Below are 17731 nucleotides of genomic sequence, written 5' to 3' on the forward strand. Positions count from 1 at the left end.
GCATTGTGTAGATTAACAGTTTGAATGACCAAAAGGTAGAACAGACTGCTGAGATGTTATAGGCTTTTAGGAATGAAATAGTTTGGTTTTAGAACTGAATAGCTAAGGGCAAATGTCTGAGATGTCTGAAAGAATCACAGAATGTAATAATATAGGAGCTAAGGGAGCAACCAAAAATGGTTTGTGGAGGGGACAATATTGGTACCATGAAGAGAAATGAAACCCTCAGAAGGCATCCTTAATTTTTGAACATAATAATTTAAGAAGCTGACTTAGGCCGGGCATGGTGGCTCACGCCTGTAATCCCAGCCCTTTGGGAGGCCGAGGCAGGTGGATCACCAGGTCAGCAGATCGAGACCATCCTGGCTAACATGGTGAAACCTCGTCTCTACTAAAAATACAAAAAATTAGCCGTTTAGCCAGGCATGGTGGTGGGCACCTGTAGTCCCAGCTACTGGGGAGGCTGAGGCAGGAGAATGGCATGAACCCGGGAGGCGGAGCTTGCAGTGAGCCGAGATTGCGCCACCGCACTCCAGCCTAAGCGACACCATCTCAAAAAAAAAAAAAAACAACAAAAAACGAAGCTGACTTAAAGTGACTAAAAGGTCAGTAGGTAGCTGGAAATGTAAGGTACTAGAGAATGCAAGAGAGGCAGGCTAGAGATTTGGAAGTTTCCCTTTTAGTATATAGGGGTAAGGGCAGCAGGGAAGGGGAGGTAGAGATGCCACAGAGTCATCTGCATGGGACTTTTTTTACCCTAGAACTGCTGAAACAGAATGTGTGTGTTTTAAAGTCTCTATAGGCCATTCTGATGGACATCTGGGGTTAAAATCCATTCTCTTAGAGTTAATAGTTATGTAAAGGGAAGGAATGAAGTCTTAATGAGGGGAAAAAAGGTAGTCATTTCACAAATACTGAGCATCCTGAGTATCAATCTTACGCAGATCATTCTGTTAGTAGCTGGAGCTACTATGAAAAAGGAACCCAATAGAGGTGATCTTTGTCTTGTAGGGAAAATGGACTAACTTATACTATGAAGGAGAAGTGCAGGGTACCGTAAGAATTACAGCAAATAGACCTGATCTGAGGAAATAAAACAGACCTAAAAGATGAAGGAGACAAGGAAAAGTATCTCTTACTGCATTTAGAAGTGGTTTAAGTTGAAGATGGATGGGTGAAGTTAATCTAGTATGTGGGCATTGGGCTTCCATTTATACTCCTTTGCCAGAGTAAATGTCCCCCATTTAAGGGTCCTAAAGGATGGAAGGTTGTGAACCTTGGAACACATGTATTGCAGTCAGTGAATTGTATAAAGTCCCTGGCAGTAAAGTGTTTTCATGCCATCTTTCTGGATTGTTCTTACCCCAGGAATTTACCTAGCTTCTTTAGGTCTTTAGTCAGATGTCACCTTCACAGTGAAGTGACCTAATTATCTGCTTAAAATTGCAGCCCCACTCCATTGTTTTTCTCCATAGCCCTTTAATATCATCTGACATGCTGTATGGTTTTAGTTTATTGTATATTTTTTGTCTGCCTCTTCCAACTAGATCATAAGTTCTGAGGGTAGGAACTTTTGAATATTTTTGCTCACTGGTCTATCTCCAGCTCAGAGCAGGACCTGGTACTGAATAAATATTTTTGAAATGATTGAATGGATGAAAAGAAATTAATAAGAATATTACCGCCGGGTGTGGTGGCTCACGCCTGTAATCTCAGCGCTTTGGGAGGCCAAGGCAGGCGGATCACGAGGTCAGGTGATCGAGACCATCCTGGCTAACATGGTGAAACCCTGTCTCTATTAAAAAATATAAAAAATTAGCTGGGCGCCTGTAGTCCCAGTTGCTTGGGAGGCTGAGGCAGGAGAATGGCGTGAACCCGGGAGGCAGAGGTTGCAGTGAGCCGAGATTGTGCCACTGCACTCCAGCGTGGGCGACAGAGCGAGACTCCGTCTCAAAAAAAAAAAAAAGAATATTACCTAAGGGGGAGAGTGGAGATAACAAAGACTTCTTCGGCTTAGGAAAGGAACAGTAGCTATTTGACAATTTGTCACTAGTGATGTGAACTGGCAAAACGAGGGAAACTGAGCAACATTCTGGAAAATGAGAGGAAAACAAATACTTAGGTGAAAGGAAGTAAACTCTGGAAATAAAGAAGGACACCTTCTAAGACTAGAAAATATATTTAGGATTGATAGGAACTTCTAGCTAATGACTAGGACCTTACATCCTTTTTAATTTTCTAGGTGGAATGCAAGCTTTAGGACTTCACCTGACAGATCCAAGTCAACGTCTTGTTCAGAACTGTCTTTGGACTCTCAGGAATCTTTCAGATGCTGCAACTAAACAGGTAAATTGAGTAAATTGACGCCATGGGAACAGAGTCAAGATGAGTATGTGCTTGTACTGACCATTTGTTTTTATCTTCATAGGAAGGGATGGAAGGTCTCCTTGGGACTCTTGTTCAGCTTCTGGGTTCAGATGATATAAATGTGGTCACCTGTGCAGCTGGAATTCTTTCTAACCTCACTTGCAATAATTATAAGAACAAGATGATGGTCTGCCAAGTGGGTGGTATAGAGGCTCTTGTGCGTACTGTCCTTCGGGCTGGTGACAGGGAAGACATCACTGAGCCTGCCATCTGTGCTCTTCGTCATTTGACCAGCCGACACCAAGAGGCAGAGATGGCCCAGAATGCAGTTCGCCTTCACTATGGACTACCAGTTGTGGTTAAGCTCTTACACCCACCATCCCACTGGCCTCTGATAAAGGTAAGTTGTCAAAGTAGAATTTACCTTTGTTGCAGAATTGAAAATGAAGCATCCCTAGCCGTTGGATGGCTAAGCATAGTGATCAATAAATAGGAATTGTATTCCTTAGTAAGTAGGAAGTATGGCTGCAATAGGGATAGGATTCTGAAATGTTTGTGTAGTCAGAACTACTTTTAGTTGTTCCCAATAGATTTAGTGTGGTGGGAATTTTAGGCTAAGAAAATGATTGTGTTGAGTTGTATGCCAATTCTTCCTTCTGTTTTTCAGGCTACTGTTGGATTGATTCGAAATCTTGCCCTTTGTCCAGCAAATCATGCACCTTTGCGTGAGCAGGGTGCCATTCCACGACTAGTTCAGTTGCTTGTTCGTGCACATCAGGATACCCAGCGCCGTACGTCCATGGGTGGGACACAGCAGCAATTTGTGGTGGGTAAATACTTACAATGATACCTGGCTGTCTAAAAGGAATGCATTAGATCCAAAGGATCCTGAACTTCTTTGGTCATTTCTTCCCCCCGTCCCTTTTCCTGAAGAGCTGATGACAAAATATGACTGCAGAGAAGATAAGGCATAGTGTGGCCCCAGTGATATTTCCTTGGACACGTCCTTCACATGGTCAGTCTTACAAAGGTTGGGTTAGGCATTTCATGCAGTGTTCTCATTTAACTTACACAAAGGCCCACTTAGGAAGAGGTAGAGTCATAATTTGAGACCAAATCTGTGTAATTTCAGAGCTTCTTACCCTTGCCTCATCATGAATTTTGACAGTAAATATTTAGCGGTCCATTTTATTATCTTTTCTGTGAGTTAAACTTTTTTCATGGACCTAAGAATATAGTATTGACATATTTCAAAAATAAGTAGTAGCATTTCTGTACTCTTAACCACAATAGTCTCAACCTGAAGCTTTGATACAAAGTTTGAGTCTTAAAAGTAGCTTCATTAAAAGTATAGTCTGAAGACACTTCTGATTTCTCAGACTTTACGACCTTATTTAATTAGGTTAGTTTAGAAAACAAAGATGGAGCCTACCAGAACAGATTTTAGGAATCTCATTTTGCTGGTTGCTTTGTGTATGTACTCATATTGGGGCTTTGGCTTGCTTCATTTATTACTGTTGGTATTGGCCCATCGCCATGAGGTGACTTAATAGAATGTTGAGGGAATCTTTTATTTTAAATCTCTTTTCTAGGAAAAAAGGAGTTTTTGTGTCCTTGCAAGAATCAAATTATTTATAAAAGCTGCTAAATGTAGCAGAATCATAACCCCTTTTAAAATTCAAATCCAGAAACAGGAGAAACAGATGGTACTTACATATTGCAAAAGCTAACTTCTCCTATACATGAGGCTGTCAGCTGAATAGTCTTGGAAGAGAGAGGAGTGGATTTTTCTGCTGGCAACTCAGTTAGTTTTAGCAGTTGGTGCTAAAACTTGGCAAAGTTTTCACCAAATACATGGAAGATGTACAAAAATAGAGGGGGCATGTAAAGGAAAAACGTTGACATAGTTTGAGCATTACTTTCTCATCTTCTCTTTTTATATACCTTTTACCCAGAATGATTGGTGCCCTTACTGTAGGAAAGTTGTCTTCGGGATTCAGTGCCATGTGGAAGCTCTGTTGCACTGTGTATGGGGGAGGGGTGCTGCCTTGAATTAGTGCTGCCAGGAGGCCTCTTTTCAGTGACATTCAAGTTAATGGAATCCTCCTTCATTTCTGAACTAATTGCAAGTTATGGGGAACTTTGGGTATATAATGTAAATAATTATAGTCTAATAATTGTTCCTCAGAATGCAAAGTCTTTCAAGTTCAGAAACTTTACAGAGGAGAATGCCCTATTTGTTAACCATGTTTCTTTTGGCAGGAGGGGGTCCGCATGGAAGAAATAGTTGAAGGTTGTACTGGAGCCCTTCACATCCTAGCTCGGGATGTTCACAACCGAATTGTAATCAGAGGACTAAATACCATTCCATTGTTTGTGCAGGTATGTTGCTTTTAAGTGAAGTGTTCTAGGTTTTATGTCCCTAAAATTTCCAGATTGTAATGACTAATAAAATTTCAGAAAATTAGGGGCCATAATAGGGGCACCAACATTTAATTTTATGAAAATTCTCTTCATTTTTTTGGTCAGTAGGAGAAACAGTGAGACTCGAGAAGAGGGAGGAGATTTCACATTTCACTTTTACGGGTGCCTAGTTTTAGAGGGGAGAGCTGACCTGGGCTGCCGGAGGCGAGGCGTAGGCCCCCAATCAATCCTGGATTTTCCAAATCTTAGATCAGTTAGAGTTGCCTCTGAAGAAAGGGTTTATAGCTAAAAAGTATTCTGGAAATCCAATGCTCCAGAGTATTAGACACTCTAGGACATAAAATTCAGAGAATATTATTTACTACAGTGTGAATGCCTCTTGCACTCTGAATTCGGAATGTTTGCACCACAGTAGGGGGCTTGCCATGTTTTAGCTTTAGATTTAATTAGGTTTTGTTTGTGTTTTCTCCCTAGCTGCTTTATTCTCCCATTGAAAACATCCAAAGAGTAGCTGCAGGGGTCCTCTGTGAACTTGCTCAGGACAAGGAAGCTGCAGAAGCTATTGAAGCTGAGGGAGCCACAGCTCCTCTGACAGAGTTACTTCACTCTAGGAATGAAGGTGTGGGTAAGTAAAAAGGAACCAAAGCCTTTAGCAGATGTGTACATTGAAGTCTCAGTTTTTCCTCAAGGGCCTTTTTTTCCTTGTCTCTTAGCGACGTATGCAGCTGCTGTTTTGTTCCGAATGTCTGAGGACAAGCCACAAGATTACAAGAAACGGCTTTCAGTTGAATTGACCAGCTCTCTCTTCAGAACGGAGCCAATGGCTTGGAATGAGGTAGGGAAATGTGAGCAGTTATTTATCTGGTAGTTTCCTAGAGCGGGTAAGGCAGCTCGTTCTTTCCTCTCGAAACACTTAGTACCCATTCATTTGCATTGATGTTTCCCTGGCCTGAGTATTTCTTCTTTATGCTGTCCAGCAACTGTGCCCTAAGGAAGAACTACAACACAAACTTTAAAGAGCCTGTTCAAAATCATTACAAATAAGTTGTGCTATTTAAAATTATAATTCATAAGGGAGAAAGATGAAAAATGTTACCAGATTAAAGATGATTTTTCAAAAGGATGTAAGGAAAGAGGCAGTGTCAAACACTGTTAGAGGACAGTTTGTCAGTAGTTTTTACTAAACTTTAATAAAACTTTTCTATTTGAATTTGTGCTATGAATTTGCCTTCAGTATTTGTCCTCAGTACAGGTGTCCTTTGAAACATTGTTTCTAATACAACTAGAACCACCCTGGAAGTTTATTTTATCCACTCTGTAGTGATCACTGATGGTACACAGTCATACAGTGGATTATATTTGTTGAGTGAATGGAAAGAGAGATTATTAGGTTTAAAACGATGCAGCTCTTGAGGCCAGGAGTTCAAGATCAGCCTGGGCAACATAGTGAAACCCCATCTCTACAAAAAAATTTAAAAATTAGCTGGGCATGGGGATGGATGCCTATAGTCCTAGCTACTGGGGAGGCTGGGACAGGAGGATTGCTTGAACCCAGGAGTTAACAGACGGCACTCAGCAACAGAGCCAGACTCCAACTCAAAAAAAAAAAAAATAAAGCAGAGCAAATAACCAGTGAGTAGTGTGTTACTTGGGTTTTTTTTTTTGAGACGGAGTCTCGCTCTGTCCCCCGGACTGGAGTGCAGTGGCCAGATCTCAGCTCACTTCAAGCTCCGCCTCCCGGGTTTACGCCATTCTCCTGCCTCAGCCTCCCCAGTAGCTGGGACTACAGGCGCCCTGCCACCTCGCCCGGCTAGTTTTTTGTATTTTTTTAGTAGAGACGGGGTTTCACCGTGTTAGCCAGGATGGTCTCGATCTGCTGACCTCGTGATCCGCCCGTCTAGGCCTCCCAAAGTGCTGGGATTACAGGCTTGAGCCACCGCGCCCGGCCTGTTACTTGGGTTTTTAATAGGCATCTTATTAACATGTTCCAACTTGAGCCCTTAACTTTCTCCACCTACCCCCTTCCACAAACCTGTTTTGACTGTCTACTCTTGTCTTGATGTCAGCTTTGTCCAGCTGCTCAGGCTAAAACTTTTCTTTCATACAACACATCCTGTCAGCAGCTCCTGTTTGGGGGTAGGCATTTTGCCTGTTTTTTTTTTTTTTGTTTGTTTTTTTTTTAACTGCTATATCTCTAGCACGTAGAACAGTTCCTGGCAGCACATAGTCGGTGCTTAATATGTATTTGTTGAAAGATCAAGTCAGTGAGTAGTTTTAATGTGAGGTGCAAAGAGAAAAAAAAATGTATCTTTGAGGGGTGGAGTTTTGAAGAACTTCCATTTTCTAAGTATTTGTGTAATGTTGGAGTTACTTGTTTCCTTTGTAATCTGAAAGTATGATTTAAAAAAATTAGTGTACTTTTAAGTTGAGAATTTTCATTTTGCTTTTTATTCTTTCTTGCCTTGTGCCTGTTTATCTAGACTGCGGATCTTGGACTTGATATTGGTGCCCAGGGAGAACCCCTTGGATATCGCCAGGATGGTATGCGTCTCATATTTCTCGATTAACTCAGATCAAGCTAAAGTTCTAAAACTTGATCAGAAGAGCTGGTTTGCTCATCTGGGAAACTAGTGTTGGCAGAAAAGTAATGGCTTCAATTAAAAGCAGTTCTTAAATTCCAGTCAGCAACAGTATCTTTAATGGAGCACAGGGAATTCAGAGCCACATGATGAATAGCAGTAGGATTACACCACCAACAAATACATGCTACTACTAGGCCTCTGCAGTGTAGGATGTCACAGTTTACCTGGCTTTTTATTCTCTCTTTGGCCAGAGGACTCATAATACCTTTTGTCTACAAGCTACCCAAGGAAGACAGGAAAACTCCTGTCTCTAGGCTCAGATCTGGGGTGGGTTTTTACATAGTTTGCATTATTAGGGTTTTCTTGAAAAGCTAATTCAAATCTGGGTAATGAACATAGAGGATAGGGTAGACCACTAACAATTTTAACTGTCTTACATTTATAACCTCATCTGCTTCTACCTAATTATGAAACCACTAAAGCGCAGATTCTTACTGTGACAAATAACGTGTCAACCCTAAGATAAAATATGTTGAGGTTTCATTGAAATAGTGCCTTAACTTTCCTTAGTACTTTTGTTGGTGTCACTTGGACTTTTTTGTCAAGATAGATTACACCTGCCAGACCTCATTATTGTCTTAATCTTCCTTCCCATGGGTTCTCATTGCCTAAGTGGTCACACAGTAGATTCCTGCTTCTCCTCCTTGGGAACCCCAAGTCTCTGACAGGGGTAAATGCAGTGTGTTCAGGGTTAGACTAATGATGTGACTAGGCCCTGCTGGTGTTCCTCTCTTGATGGAAACAGACGTTATTTGTGTAGTCTCTTGGGTGGTTTGGCACTGAGTAATTACTTGGCTAAAGAAAGCTAGAAGTTGAAGAGGCTAGAAAGCATTGTTTTCTGACAAGTTTGCTGCTGAACTTTGGATGCCCTAACCTCAGTGTTAATGTCTATGTTTGTTTCTCTCCTCTCTTTTGCCTGCCTTCTTGCCTATTTTGTTGACACCCTGACTCTTCTAGATCCTAGCTATCGTTCTTTTCACTCTGGTGGATATGGCCAGGATGCCTTGGGTATGGACCCCATGATGGAACATGAGATGGGTGGCCACCACCCTGGTGCTGACTATCCAGTTGATGGGCTGCCAGATCTGGGGCATGCCCAGGACCTCATGGATGGGCTGCCTCCAGGTGATAGCAATCAGCTGGCCTGGTTTGATACTGACCTGTAAATCATCCTTTAGGTAAGAAGTTTTAAAAAGCCAGTTTGGGTAAAATACTTTTACTCTGCCTACAGAACTTCAGAAAGACTTGGTTGGTAGGGTGGGAGTGGTTTAGGCTATTTGTAAATCTGCCACAAAAACAGGTATATACTTTGAAAGGAGATGTCTTGGAACATCGGAATGTTCTCAGATTTCTGGTTGTTATGTGATCATGTGTGGAAGTTATTAACTTTAATGTTTTTTGCCACAGCTTTTGCAACTTAATACTCAAATGAGTAACATTTGCTGTTTTAAACATTAATAGCAGCCTTTCTCTCTTTATACAGCTGTATTGTCTGAACTTGCATTGTGATTGGCCTGTAGAGTTGCTGAGAGGGCTCGAGGGGTGGGCTGGTATCTCAGAAAGTGCCTGACACACTAACCAAGCTGAGTTTCCTATGGGAACAATTGAAGTAAACTTTTTGTTCTGGTCCTTTTTGGTCGAGGAGTAACAATACAAATGGATTTTGGGAGTGACTCAAGAAGTGAAGAATGCACAAGAATGGATCACAAGATGGAATTTATCAAACCCTAGCCTTGCTTGTTAAATTTTTTTTTTTTTTTTTAAATATCTGTAATGGTACTGACTTTGCTTGCTTTGAAGTAGCTCTTTAATTTTTTTTTTTTTTTTGCAGTAACTGTTTAAGTCTCTCGTAGTGTTAAGTTATAGTGAATACTGCTACAGCAATTTCTAATTTTTAAGAATTGAGTAATGGTGTAGAACACTAATTCATAATCACTCTAATAATTGTAATCTGAATAAAGTGTAACATTGTGTAGCCTTTTTGTATAAAATAGACAAATAGAAAATGGTCCAATTAGTTTCCTTTTTAATATGCTTAAAATAAGCAGGTGGATCTATTTCATGTTTTTGATCAAAAACTTTATTTGGGATATGTATGGGTAGGGTAAATCAGTAAGAGGTGTTATTTGGAACCTTGTTTTGGACAGTTTACCAGTTGCCTTTTATCCCAAAGTTGTTGTAACCTGCTGTGATACAATGCTTCAAGAGAAAATGCGGTTATAAAAAATGGTTCAGAATTAAACTTTTAATTCATTCGATTGTGTCACTCTTTTTCTTCTTGTCATTAAATGGTTGGTGAGGGTGGTAAGTTTATCCAACTCAACTTCATACTGAGGAAGATACATAGTGAAGTAATTTGTTGTAGCGATAGAGAGGGCCTTACTTCTCTAGATGCAATTTGCCAAGTTTCTTTAGCATTTGGCCCTGGGTTACATTGCACCCCCAAAAAAGTGTTTCAGCCTTGCACATTGTGATTAGTAGTTCTGGGCTTTTGTGGGAGAAAGCCAAGCAGACTATCTATCTCTACCCCAATCTCTCAGATGGTTTGATTCCATTAAGGTAATGAAATATTAACTACCTGGATTTGGATTTGAATCACCTTCACAGAAGTGTGACTCATTGGGAGAGGGGAATTCCTTCAACAACTCTACTTTGAACTAATAAATAGGTTTAAGTAAGTGTTGATGTGTATCTATCTATCTGAACACAATCAGAACCAGAATGAGCCTTCCCCACTATCTATCTATCTGCCAGATGATCCTATCATCCTGGTGGTAGGTCTGACAAGCTTAGTTCATCTCTTCAGGTAGACCTGTTAAGACTTGTTTTGGTCTTATAAAAAAAGTGAAAGTGTTTTGTCTTTAGGGAGAGCTGTTTCTGATTTACTGTTTTTATTTTGATTGATGATTGATAGTGACAATTATGAGAAAAACATACATTCAGTTCTTTTTCATTAAAAATCAGCTTCATCTGGGGAGGCCTTTTTGTGAATGCCCTTGCTTTGCAAAAATAAATTCTTCATTGTGGTCTAAAATGTAATTAGGGTTTGAAAAGAAACATTCACATAGCTGATGAGGTGGTAGGTCTCAGGTTCTGTCTCATGTGTGATAAACCAAACCAGCCAGTATTTCAAGAAGCCTAGGGCTATTGGTAGGTTAACACTGTGAAGATCTTCAGTGAATTCAGCTTTCAACATAAAGAGCCACCGCAGGGTGTTTCATTTACAGAACTTTTTAAAACCAGAAAACATTTTCAGAGCTTTGCTAATTCATTGTATTTTTGAAGTTTAAAAACTTTTAATGTGAGAGTTAATCCAGTTCAGCAAGGTGATTCTGGAAATACCAAGGGTGAATAATAGCCAAGACGCTTAGGAAAAATAGGAGTATTTGCTCTAGCAGCTGTCAAGGCCTAACTAATATATAAGCTAAAGTTAGTTAACCCTGACAGGAATAGGGATATAAACACAGATTAATACATTAACACAATAACAGGCATTTGAAGACTCTTCAGAGACAGCGTTGGAGATCAGTGTGGGAGAGTGACTTTTTCATAAAGGTGTGAAACAGCCATTGGAATAAAAAATACAGAAAAACACCCATGACCCAACAAAATATCAAGATTTTAAATAAAGGCAGTATTACTGATTGATTGTTTCTTTTGCCTCAAGCGTCAGTAAGGCTTGGTGGGCCACAATGTTGACAGTCTATCCTGGACGCCCCTGTGTCCAGCAATCTCTGTTCACACAAGAGACACTGGAGTGAAAAACTACAGCTTCGGTGATGTGGGTATCAGTATAGTATGCATATATTTCACATAATACTGAACAAAAGTCACAGATGCATGCTTTAGGACTCCATTGATCTTCATTGATTCAAAAAAGGGACAAGCTATTTTAAGGAAAATATCCGCGGATGGAGCGAGGAGGTGATTAGCTGAGTAGAAATCGGAATAATGGTTACCTGGAGAGGGAGGTGCACAGGACGCTGGCAAGGTGCCTAACCTTTCCTGTAAATGGTGGTGAAGAAAGTGAGGTCAAGTTTTCAATACCAGAAATAGTGGTGGGGAGGAAAAGGCCTAAATGAAATGCTGCCCACTTGCATTTTTGGGTACAGGAGGTGAAAATGACAAAGTGAACATGGCTGTTGAGAACAGGAGGGCTTTCCAGTGTTAAGTTTTCGTTCCTCAGTTGTGCTGTAGTTAATGAGACAGCCTTGAGAGTTAGTTAAGACATTTGATCCCATTGCAGCAATCACCATTGAATCTAAGAAGGAAGCTTTTCTGTGTTGGGGCAGATCTTACAGACATGAAGCTTTGAAATCTGATGATCTGAATCCTTAATAATGAAAGCTCTTAAGATAAACACACTCTGACTCTTGGTTGCTATAATAAAAAGATGTGAATTGTGCTGTTTTGTTTATAAAGCAAAGAATGCTAAATTGATCTGCAGTTCTATTAAGTGAGAACCTGCCTTTCCTTGCCTTGAGCAGATCACCCACCGAAGTGAAATTATGGTATCATGGCCTCCTATGTGGAATTTTGTATAGTATCCATTCCACCACTTCAGACTCCAGTAAACGTAGAAGGAAGTGACAAGTTTCAGAGTTCAGGTTGTGGGGGAAGGTCATAACAGGTATAGGGGTATGCAGGAAGGCAAAGGAGAAACTCCACCCCTGTATATTTCCAAGGTAGGTTTGGGCATGAATAGGGAAAGGTCTGTGTGTCCATAAACGTAATTTCCATGTTAGGTACAACTGAGAGCCACTCTGTGACAAAGCAGTTCTATTCAGAATTATTTGAGGTATACTCCCAAGTATGTACAAGGAATTCATTGCAGCACTATCAGAGATAGCAACCCAAATAGCTATCAAAAGGGAACCTAACTAAGCAAATGTTGATGCATCTATTTGGTGGACCACTCTGCAGTCAAAAGCGGGGAAAAAACGGCACATAAAGTGCTGTGTTTTGGTATAAAATGGTCTTCAAAATAATACATTATTAGGAGAAAAAGCAAGGAGCAGAGTTGACAGCTGCTCACATACGGGTAAAAAGGGGTGGGTGCAGAATCTGTGAAGACATGCATAGACCATCCCTGGATGCACACAAAGACCCTGGTGGCAATGGGCACCTTGGAGGAGGAGATAGGGAGGACTAACAGCGTGTGAGGGAGAGACTCTTGCTGTTTATCTTTTGGGTGTTTTCACCAGGCTTCATTGGTGCCAGGCTTCTGGATTGGATATTACCATTCAAATGTAATCATTAAAACCCTTAATGCATTTGTCCACTGCCTCAACATCAAGCCTCTGATGGGAGAGGCCAGAGGCTGGACTTTAAGGGCCAGTTTAAAGCTCCTCATTCTAGGCCCAGCTTCTTGCTCCCACACACCACTTCTCAACCGCACTGAAGCCTGAGGCCAAGACTGCCTAGCTTTGCCTAGTCTCCCCCAACCCCACTCCAGACAGCTCTCCCAGGAGGCCAAGCCTCTTGTAGCTTTCCTGTAGCCATACCACTTGCTACCGTAGCCCCTGTATGTATACGATTATATTCTACATTGCATTTTTCTGTTGCCGGGGAAAGAAAAAGGGCATCTTGCTTCAGGTGGAGACAGGACAGACCTGGTGAGGGAGATTCCTCTCACATCACCTTGGACAAGAGCCTTAGCCACCAGAGCCCCCATTTTCTCAACTATAGCACAGGGATGATGCCTGCCCTGTGTTCACAGAACCGACCTGGGAACCTCATTAGCTAATAGGAGAAACTTGAAAAGATAAACTGCAAAGAACCACAAGAGTAAATTGTTGCTGCATTCCACTGACTCAAGTGCCACGAGTGATTATCAGCACCTTTCAGGGCACCTGTGACCACAGTTACCCCAAATGGTGCTTCACAGAGGGACAGCTTAATGGGGATGCACACTTGGCTGTAAGTTAAGGCAAGGTCTTGGAACTTTGGGCTTGCTGTTAGTGGAGGGAGAGGAATAGTCCTGTGTGCAGCCACTCACCTGAGCCTCCTCTGTGCCCTATTGCTTGTCACCTTTGCCTCTCACCTCTGTGACTTCAGTGACACCATTTATCCCTGAAGACAGCCAGTGGATTGTAGCTAATTAGCAAATAGCTGACGCTTGGGGATGGAGGGAAGGAGAGGCCTAGGAGGGGTGGGCCCCTTGCCACTGCCAGAATCCTAAGAGCTGAGGGGCCAGCTCTGCTCTCAGAATGGAGCCACTTAGGCATGCCAAATACTAAGGTACAGGCCTGGGGAGGGCAGGGAAGGGTTACTACTACAAGCTGCCCTCTGCCCAACCAGGCTGCTCATATCCCCTACCTCTGAACTCAAAGGGACCTAGGCTGCTGCTTTCCATAGGCACCTTTCTTCCAGGACACAGCCTCACCAGGGTACAAGGCTTGGCATGGACTAACTTTAGTGACCCGGCACGTTTGGCAGGGCAGTGAGCTCTGCTTGGGACCATCATCTCCTTGTCCTTGCTGATCCAGATAAGCTTTTCCCCAGATAGGCAACACTGGGGCCCAGGGCCAGGAGTGGTCCACTGAACAAAATGGCTCTGGAATAGTAAGAGTTTCCTCTTCTCTGTTAAACAGCAAAGGCTCCTCCTTGCTCAAGTGAAAAGGGGAAAAGGAAGAAGAATCTTCCATTGCTCCGAAATACCTTGACAGGACTCCAGACCCAGAACCCCACGGGCGTTCCCCCACCTAAGAACTAAAGGGAGATGGCAAAGAAAATAAACCTGAGCCTGTTGCTGTATCCAGCAGGCAAAGCCACTGGAGCTGAGAACCAAGCCTCTGGCTGCTCCATCAAGTACTCCCCACTCACTCCCAGAAATGCAGGCAAAACCAGCCAGGCCAGGGCCACATGGGCACACACAGTTGGAGATGAGCACACCGCCCAGGAGGACTTAAATCGTGAAGCCTCCCCACCATGGGCAATAAGTAGGCTATGCGAGGTCCAATGAAGCTGCCTGTTCCTGGGTCATGCTCTTGGAGGGCACACTCTCATATCCCAATTAGTCACAGCCCAAGCTTTGTGCACCCCATTAGGGGATGAACACAGGGTATAGAGTCAGAGTCCTGGGTTCAGCCAAGCTGTGGGGCCTTGGGCAAGTGAAAACGGCTCCTCTGAGTCTGTCTTCTCATCAATGAAATGAAACTAAGGCGGCTTGCTTTGCAGGTTGTGGTGGGGATTACATAAGGTAATTGACATTCCCTTTGGTGCAGTTGTGCAGAGAACTGTTTTCATTGTAAAGCAATGAAACCATATCTGAACTATAACACAGGGATGATGTCTGCCCTGTGTTCACAGAACTGACCTGAGAACCTCATTAAGTAATGAGGTGCTGATGAAGATGCTTCTGGCTGGGCTGCAATGAAATGCTTTACAATGAAAACAACAGTTCTGTGCACAACTGCATCAAAGGTAATGTCAAATGGAAACTGTCAAACTACCCAGATGACTGTGTCAGAGGGGCTGTTGACGACAGCATGACCAGCTTCCTGAGATGCAGTAGATGGGGCCAACTGTGGGCCAACGTGGCCACTGCCTGGGACAGAATCCATCTGGGCAGTGTTAGAAGGCAAATCCCCTAAGCAGCAGCACCAGAGCACTGGAGCTGGGAAAAGGGTTGGCAGCCACTGATTCAGTGTAGCCTTTTCATTTTGCAGATGAGGAAAATGAGGCGCCAGAAAGGCCAAGGCATTACCTCAACTTACCCATCTGGTCAGAGCTGCCCAGGGCCCACCCCTACCTACCCAGTCCAGATTCAGGAGTAAGCCTGCCCAGTACAGCAGTCCCAACGTACTTCCACAGTATCCACCAAATATTGCCATGGGCTTAACTGACTCTTACATAGGAGGTTCTAAGGCATATGTGAGAGGGAACATGAGGCAGATATGGGATCAAGTGGCAGAAGTTGGGGGAAATGATTCTACCCTGATGCCATCATCCCATCTAGATGGGAAAAACTTCAAGGAAGCCAGTGTTCTTGAGCATTTTGCATTCCTTTAGGCAAACTTTTCACTATCTGTGCTGGTCAGTGAGTCTTACCCAGCCCTCCCCAGGATTCTTGGAATCAGTTTGCTCCTGAAATGAACAAAAGCCAGGCATGTAAAAGGGGAGAAGACAAGAGGCTCAGAGATTAGCTTCCAAAGGCTTACTCTGGAGCTGTGGCTGGGAGAGCATTCCTGCCTGGTCCGCCCTTCTGCTCTTCCCTGAGGAGAGGAGAGATGCTCACAGATGCTGGCAGGCTGAGGACTGTGCTTCGCATCCACTGCTTTACTACCACAGGCAGTGCTAACCTTAGCCCACCTGGCCCACACAGAGAGGGAAAGGACATTTCTGAGAACAGCTAACAAACCTGGGCTTCCCAGATGCATTCCACAGGAACCGAGGAAGTCCATTCTGAGTCAGTTTTCTAGGCCCTGGGGTTAGTGAGCACTTGGGCCACCAGGTTCTGGGTTCAGCTGACTTTATTAGGTCCAAATACAGCTGTGAGGGGACGTGGCAAAGGTGTCTGGGAGCTGACCTCGCTTGTGCATCCGAGGGCTGGGGTCACAGGGCGGGCTTGTGCGAAGCACTTTCTTGCCTAGTGTCCAACAGCTTGGAGGATTTCCAGGGCCAAGGGAGCCACCACGCTGTCAGCAAATGAACTGTAAGAAAAACCAAAGTAGGTACACGTAATAGGCATCTTTAAGGTAAAACGCCCACCCCCTTCAAAGGGGCCAGTCTCTTTTGTACCCGAGTATCTGATGGACCAGCTGCAGCATCCTCTTGGAAAGCAGAAGCAGGAAAGCCTGGCCCACAGTCCTGGTGGGGTTCAGAATTGGCCATGCCAGCACCCCTGAGCTATTTCTGAGCTCCCAGCCCCAGCCACCAGTCACTAGCTGAGCCACCACTGCCAGAAACACTGCCACTGAGCTGTAGGCAGCCAGACTCTACCAGGCCTGGGGCCCTCAGTGGGCCTGCCCGGCTCCTGCCTGGCGCTGACTCATGTGTCCCAGACCCACTCCACACACTGACCCTCCCTGCTCCGTTGCCCTTTCCAGCCAATCAGCTTTCTTACTCTTAGAGGTGTGAATGTGCAATTAAGAGCTTAAAATGGGAACTTTGTTACTGGAGCAAATTGTTTGAGACACATTTAAACCTATGTTTAACAACTGTTAGCAAAGAAAAGACTGAAACCAGTGACCCTTGAAGTGTAAAATTAGCTCGTGGCACACTCTTGACTGCACAGAAATAGAGCTGGTACCAAATAAATGGGTGGGGGCGCTGCATAAAAGATGTGGGTGGCAGTGGGATGGGGCTGTGACCAGGAGACCATGCCATGCATTCCTGCTCTGCGCATCAAAGCCCCTGTGTGACAGAAGGAATGCTTCTGAACTTGGCCCGCCCCTGGCTGAGTCTAGGCTAGACTAGTGGGGCCATGCTGCCCACCCGCACGCAGCAGGCCCAGTGAGGCTGGAAAGGACAGAAACTACTGGCAGAGCAGCATCGGAACTGAGAATGCCATCCACTCATTCTTGGTTGACAAGAAAACCCTTTCTGGTTAGGCCATCTCAACAAAGTCCAAACGAGAACTTTCCAGGAGCAACTTCCCTGCTCAACACAAGATCTGTCTGGTGTAGACGTTTTAGATGCTAGAGTACTGGGCGTGGGTACGGGACAGACCACCAGCCTCATGGACCACCGAACCTTGTTTTGACACATTTGGTCCAAATTTGGGTCCAGCATGAGGATGTGCTATTTTTGGCTAAAAGGCAGTTGTAGGTCCCTACTATGAGGAGTCCCATAGTGCAGGTGCCTAGAGCAAAGGGGCTCTCCAGAGCTGTCTGTCAAACTCCACTCCTCTGTGGCTTTCTCTGTGCCCTCAGCATAAATCTGTGTAGCTGGCTTCATAATGGCATTTTGCACAAGGTCAGGATCCGATGGCATGTGCTCCTCAAAACGGTCTTACAACGAGGCTTATAGGCCAGTCCAGGGAGTCACTGTTCACACCTTACATGGCAGGGGCTCAGCAAGGTGTGAAGGGACTTCTTGCAGCAAAGTCAGTCTCTCCTGCCCCCCACCTTACAGAAAACCATGAATAAGAACTTACTTCTGTGGTTTATGCTGAAGACAAAAGGCGTAGGGTTAGGCTAAAAAGGATGGTATCCTCCCCTCTCACCTATCCAGGATTAAATGCACAAGGCTGATTGGAATTGAGCCTTCTCTGCAAATTCACCTTCTTAGCAATGCTTCAGCCACTTATTTTTCTTCAGATTAGTAACAAACCCAAAGGACACCAGGAAGCAGAC

At 43.7% G+C, this 17731-nt stretch overlaps 2 protein-coding genes across 12 annotated transcripts in view; one reads left to right on the forward strand and one right to left on the reverse strand.

The window, feature by feature from the left end:
* The window catches only part of CTNNB1 (catenin beta 1), a 41733-nt gene extending 32042 nt beyond the window's left edge, over nt 1–9691 (forward strand). For 2 of the 4 annotated variants that reach the window (XM_033212160.1, XM_033212162.1), the window contains 8 exons: nt 2243–2346; nt 2429–2767; nt 3035–3193; nt 4630–4749; nt 5266–5416; nt 5505–5626; nt 7272–7332; nt 8391–9691. In XM_033212160.1, the coding sequence (XP_033068051.1) occupies nt 2243–2346; nt 2429–2767; nt 3035–3193; nt 4630–4749; nt 5266–5416; nt 5505–5626; nt 7272–7332; nt 8391–8599 (1265 nt within the window). In that variant the 3' untranslated portion in view covers nt 8600–9691. The remainder of the gene's footprint in view (nt 1–2242; nt 2347–2428; nt 2768–3034; nt 3194–4629; nt 4750–5265; nt 5417–5504; nt 5627–7271; nt 7333–8390) is intronic. The other 2 variants (XM_033212159.1, XM_033212161.1) reach the window with 2 other exon arrangements.
* The window catches only part of ULK4 (unc-51 like kinase 4), a 735134-nt gene continuing 726647 nt past the window's right edge, over nt 9245–17731 (reverse strand). For all 8 annotated transcript variants that reach the window (XM_033212151.1, XM_033212152.1, XM_033212154.1 and 5 more), the window contains one exon: nt 9245–16087. In XM_033212151.1, coding sequence (XP_033068042.1) covers nt 16024–16087 — 64 coding nt within the window. In that variant the 3' untranslated portion in view covers nt 9245–16023. The remainder of the gene's footprint in view (nt 16088–17731) is intronic.

This window comes from Trachypithecus francoisi, unplaced genomic scaffold (genome assembly GCF_009764315.1).
Source record: "Trachypithecus francoisi isolate TF-2019V2 unplaced genomic scaffold, Tfra_2.0 Lachesis_group0, whole genome shotgun sequence".
Lineage (NCBI taxonomy): Eukaryota > Metazoa > Chordata > Mammalia > Primates > Cercopithecidae > Trachypithecus > Trachypithecus francoisi.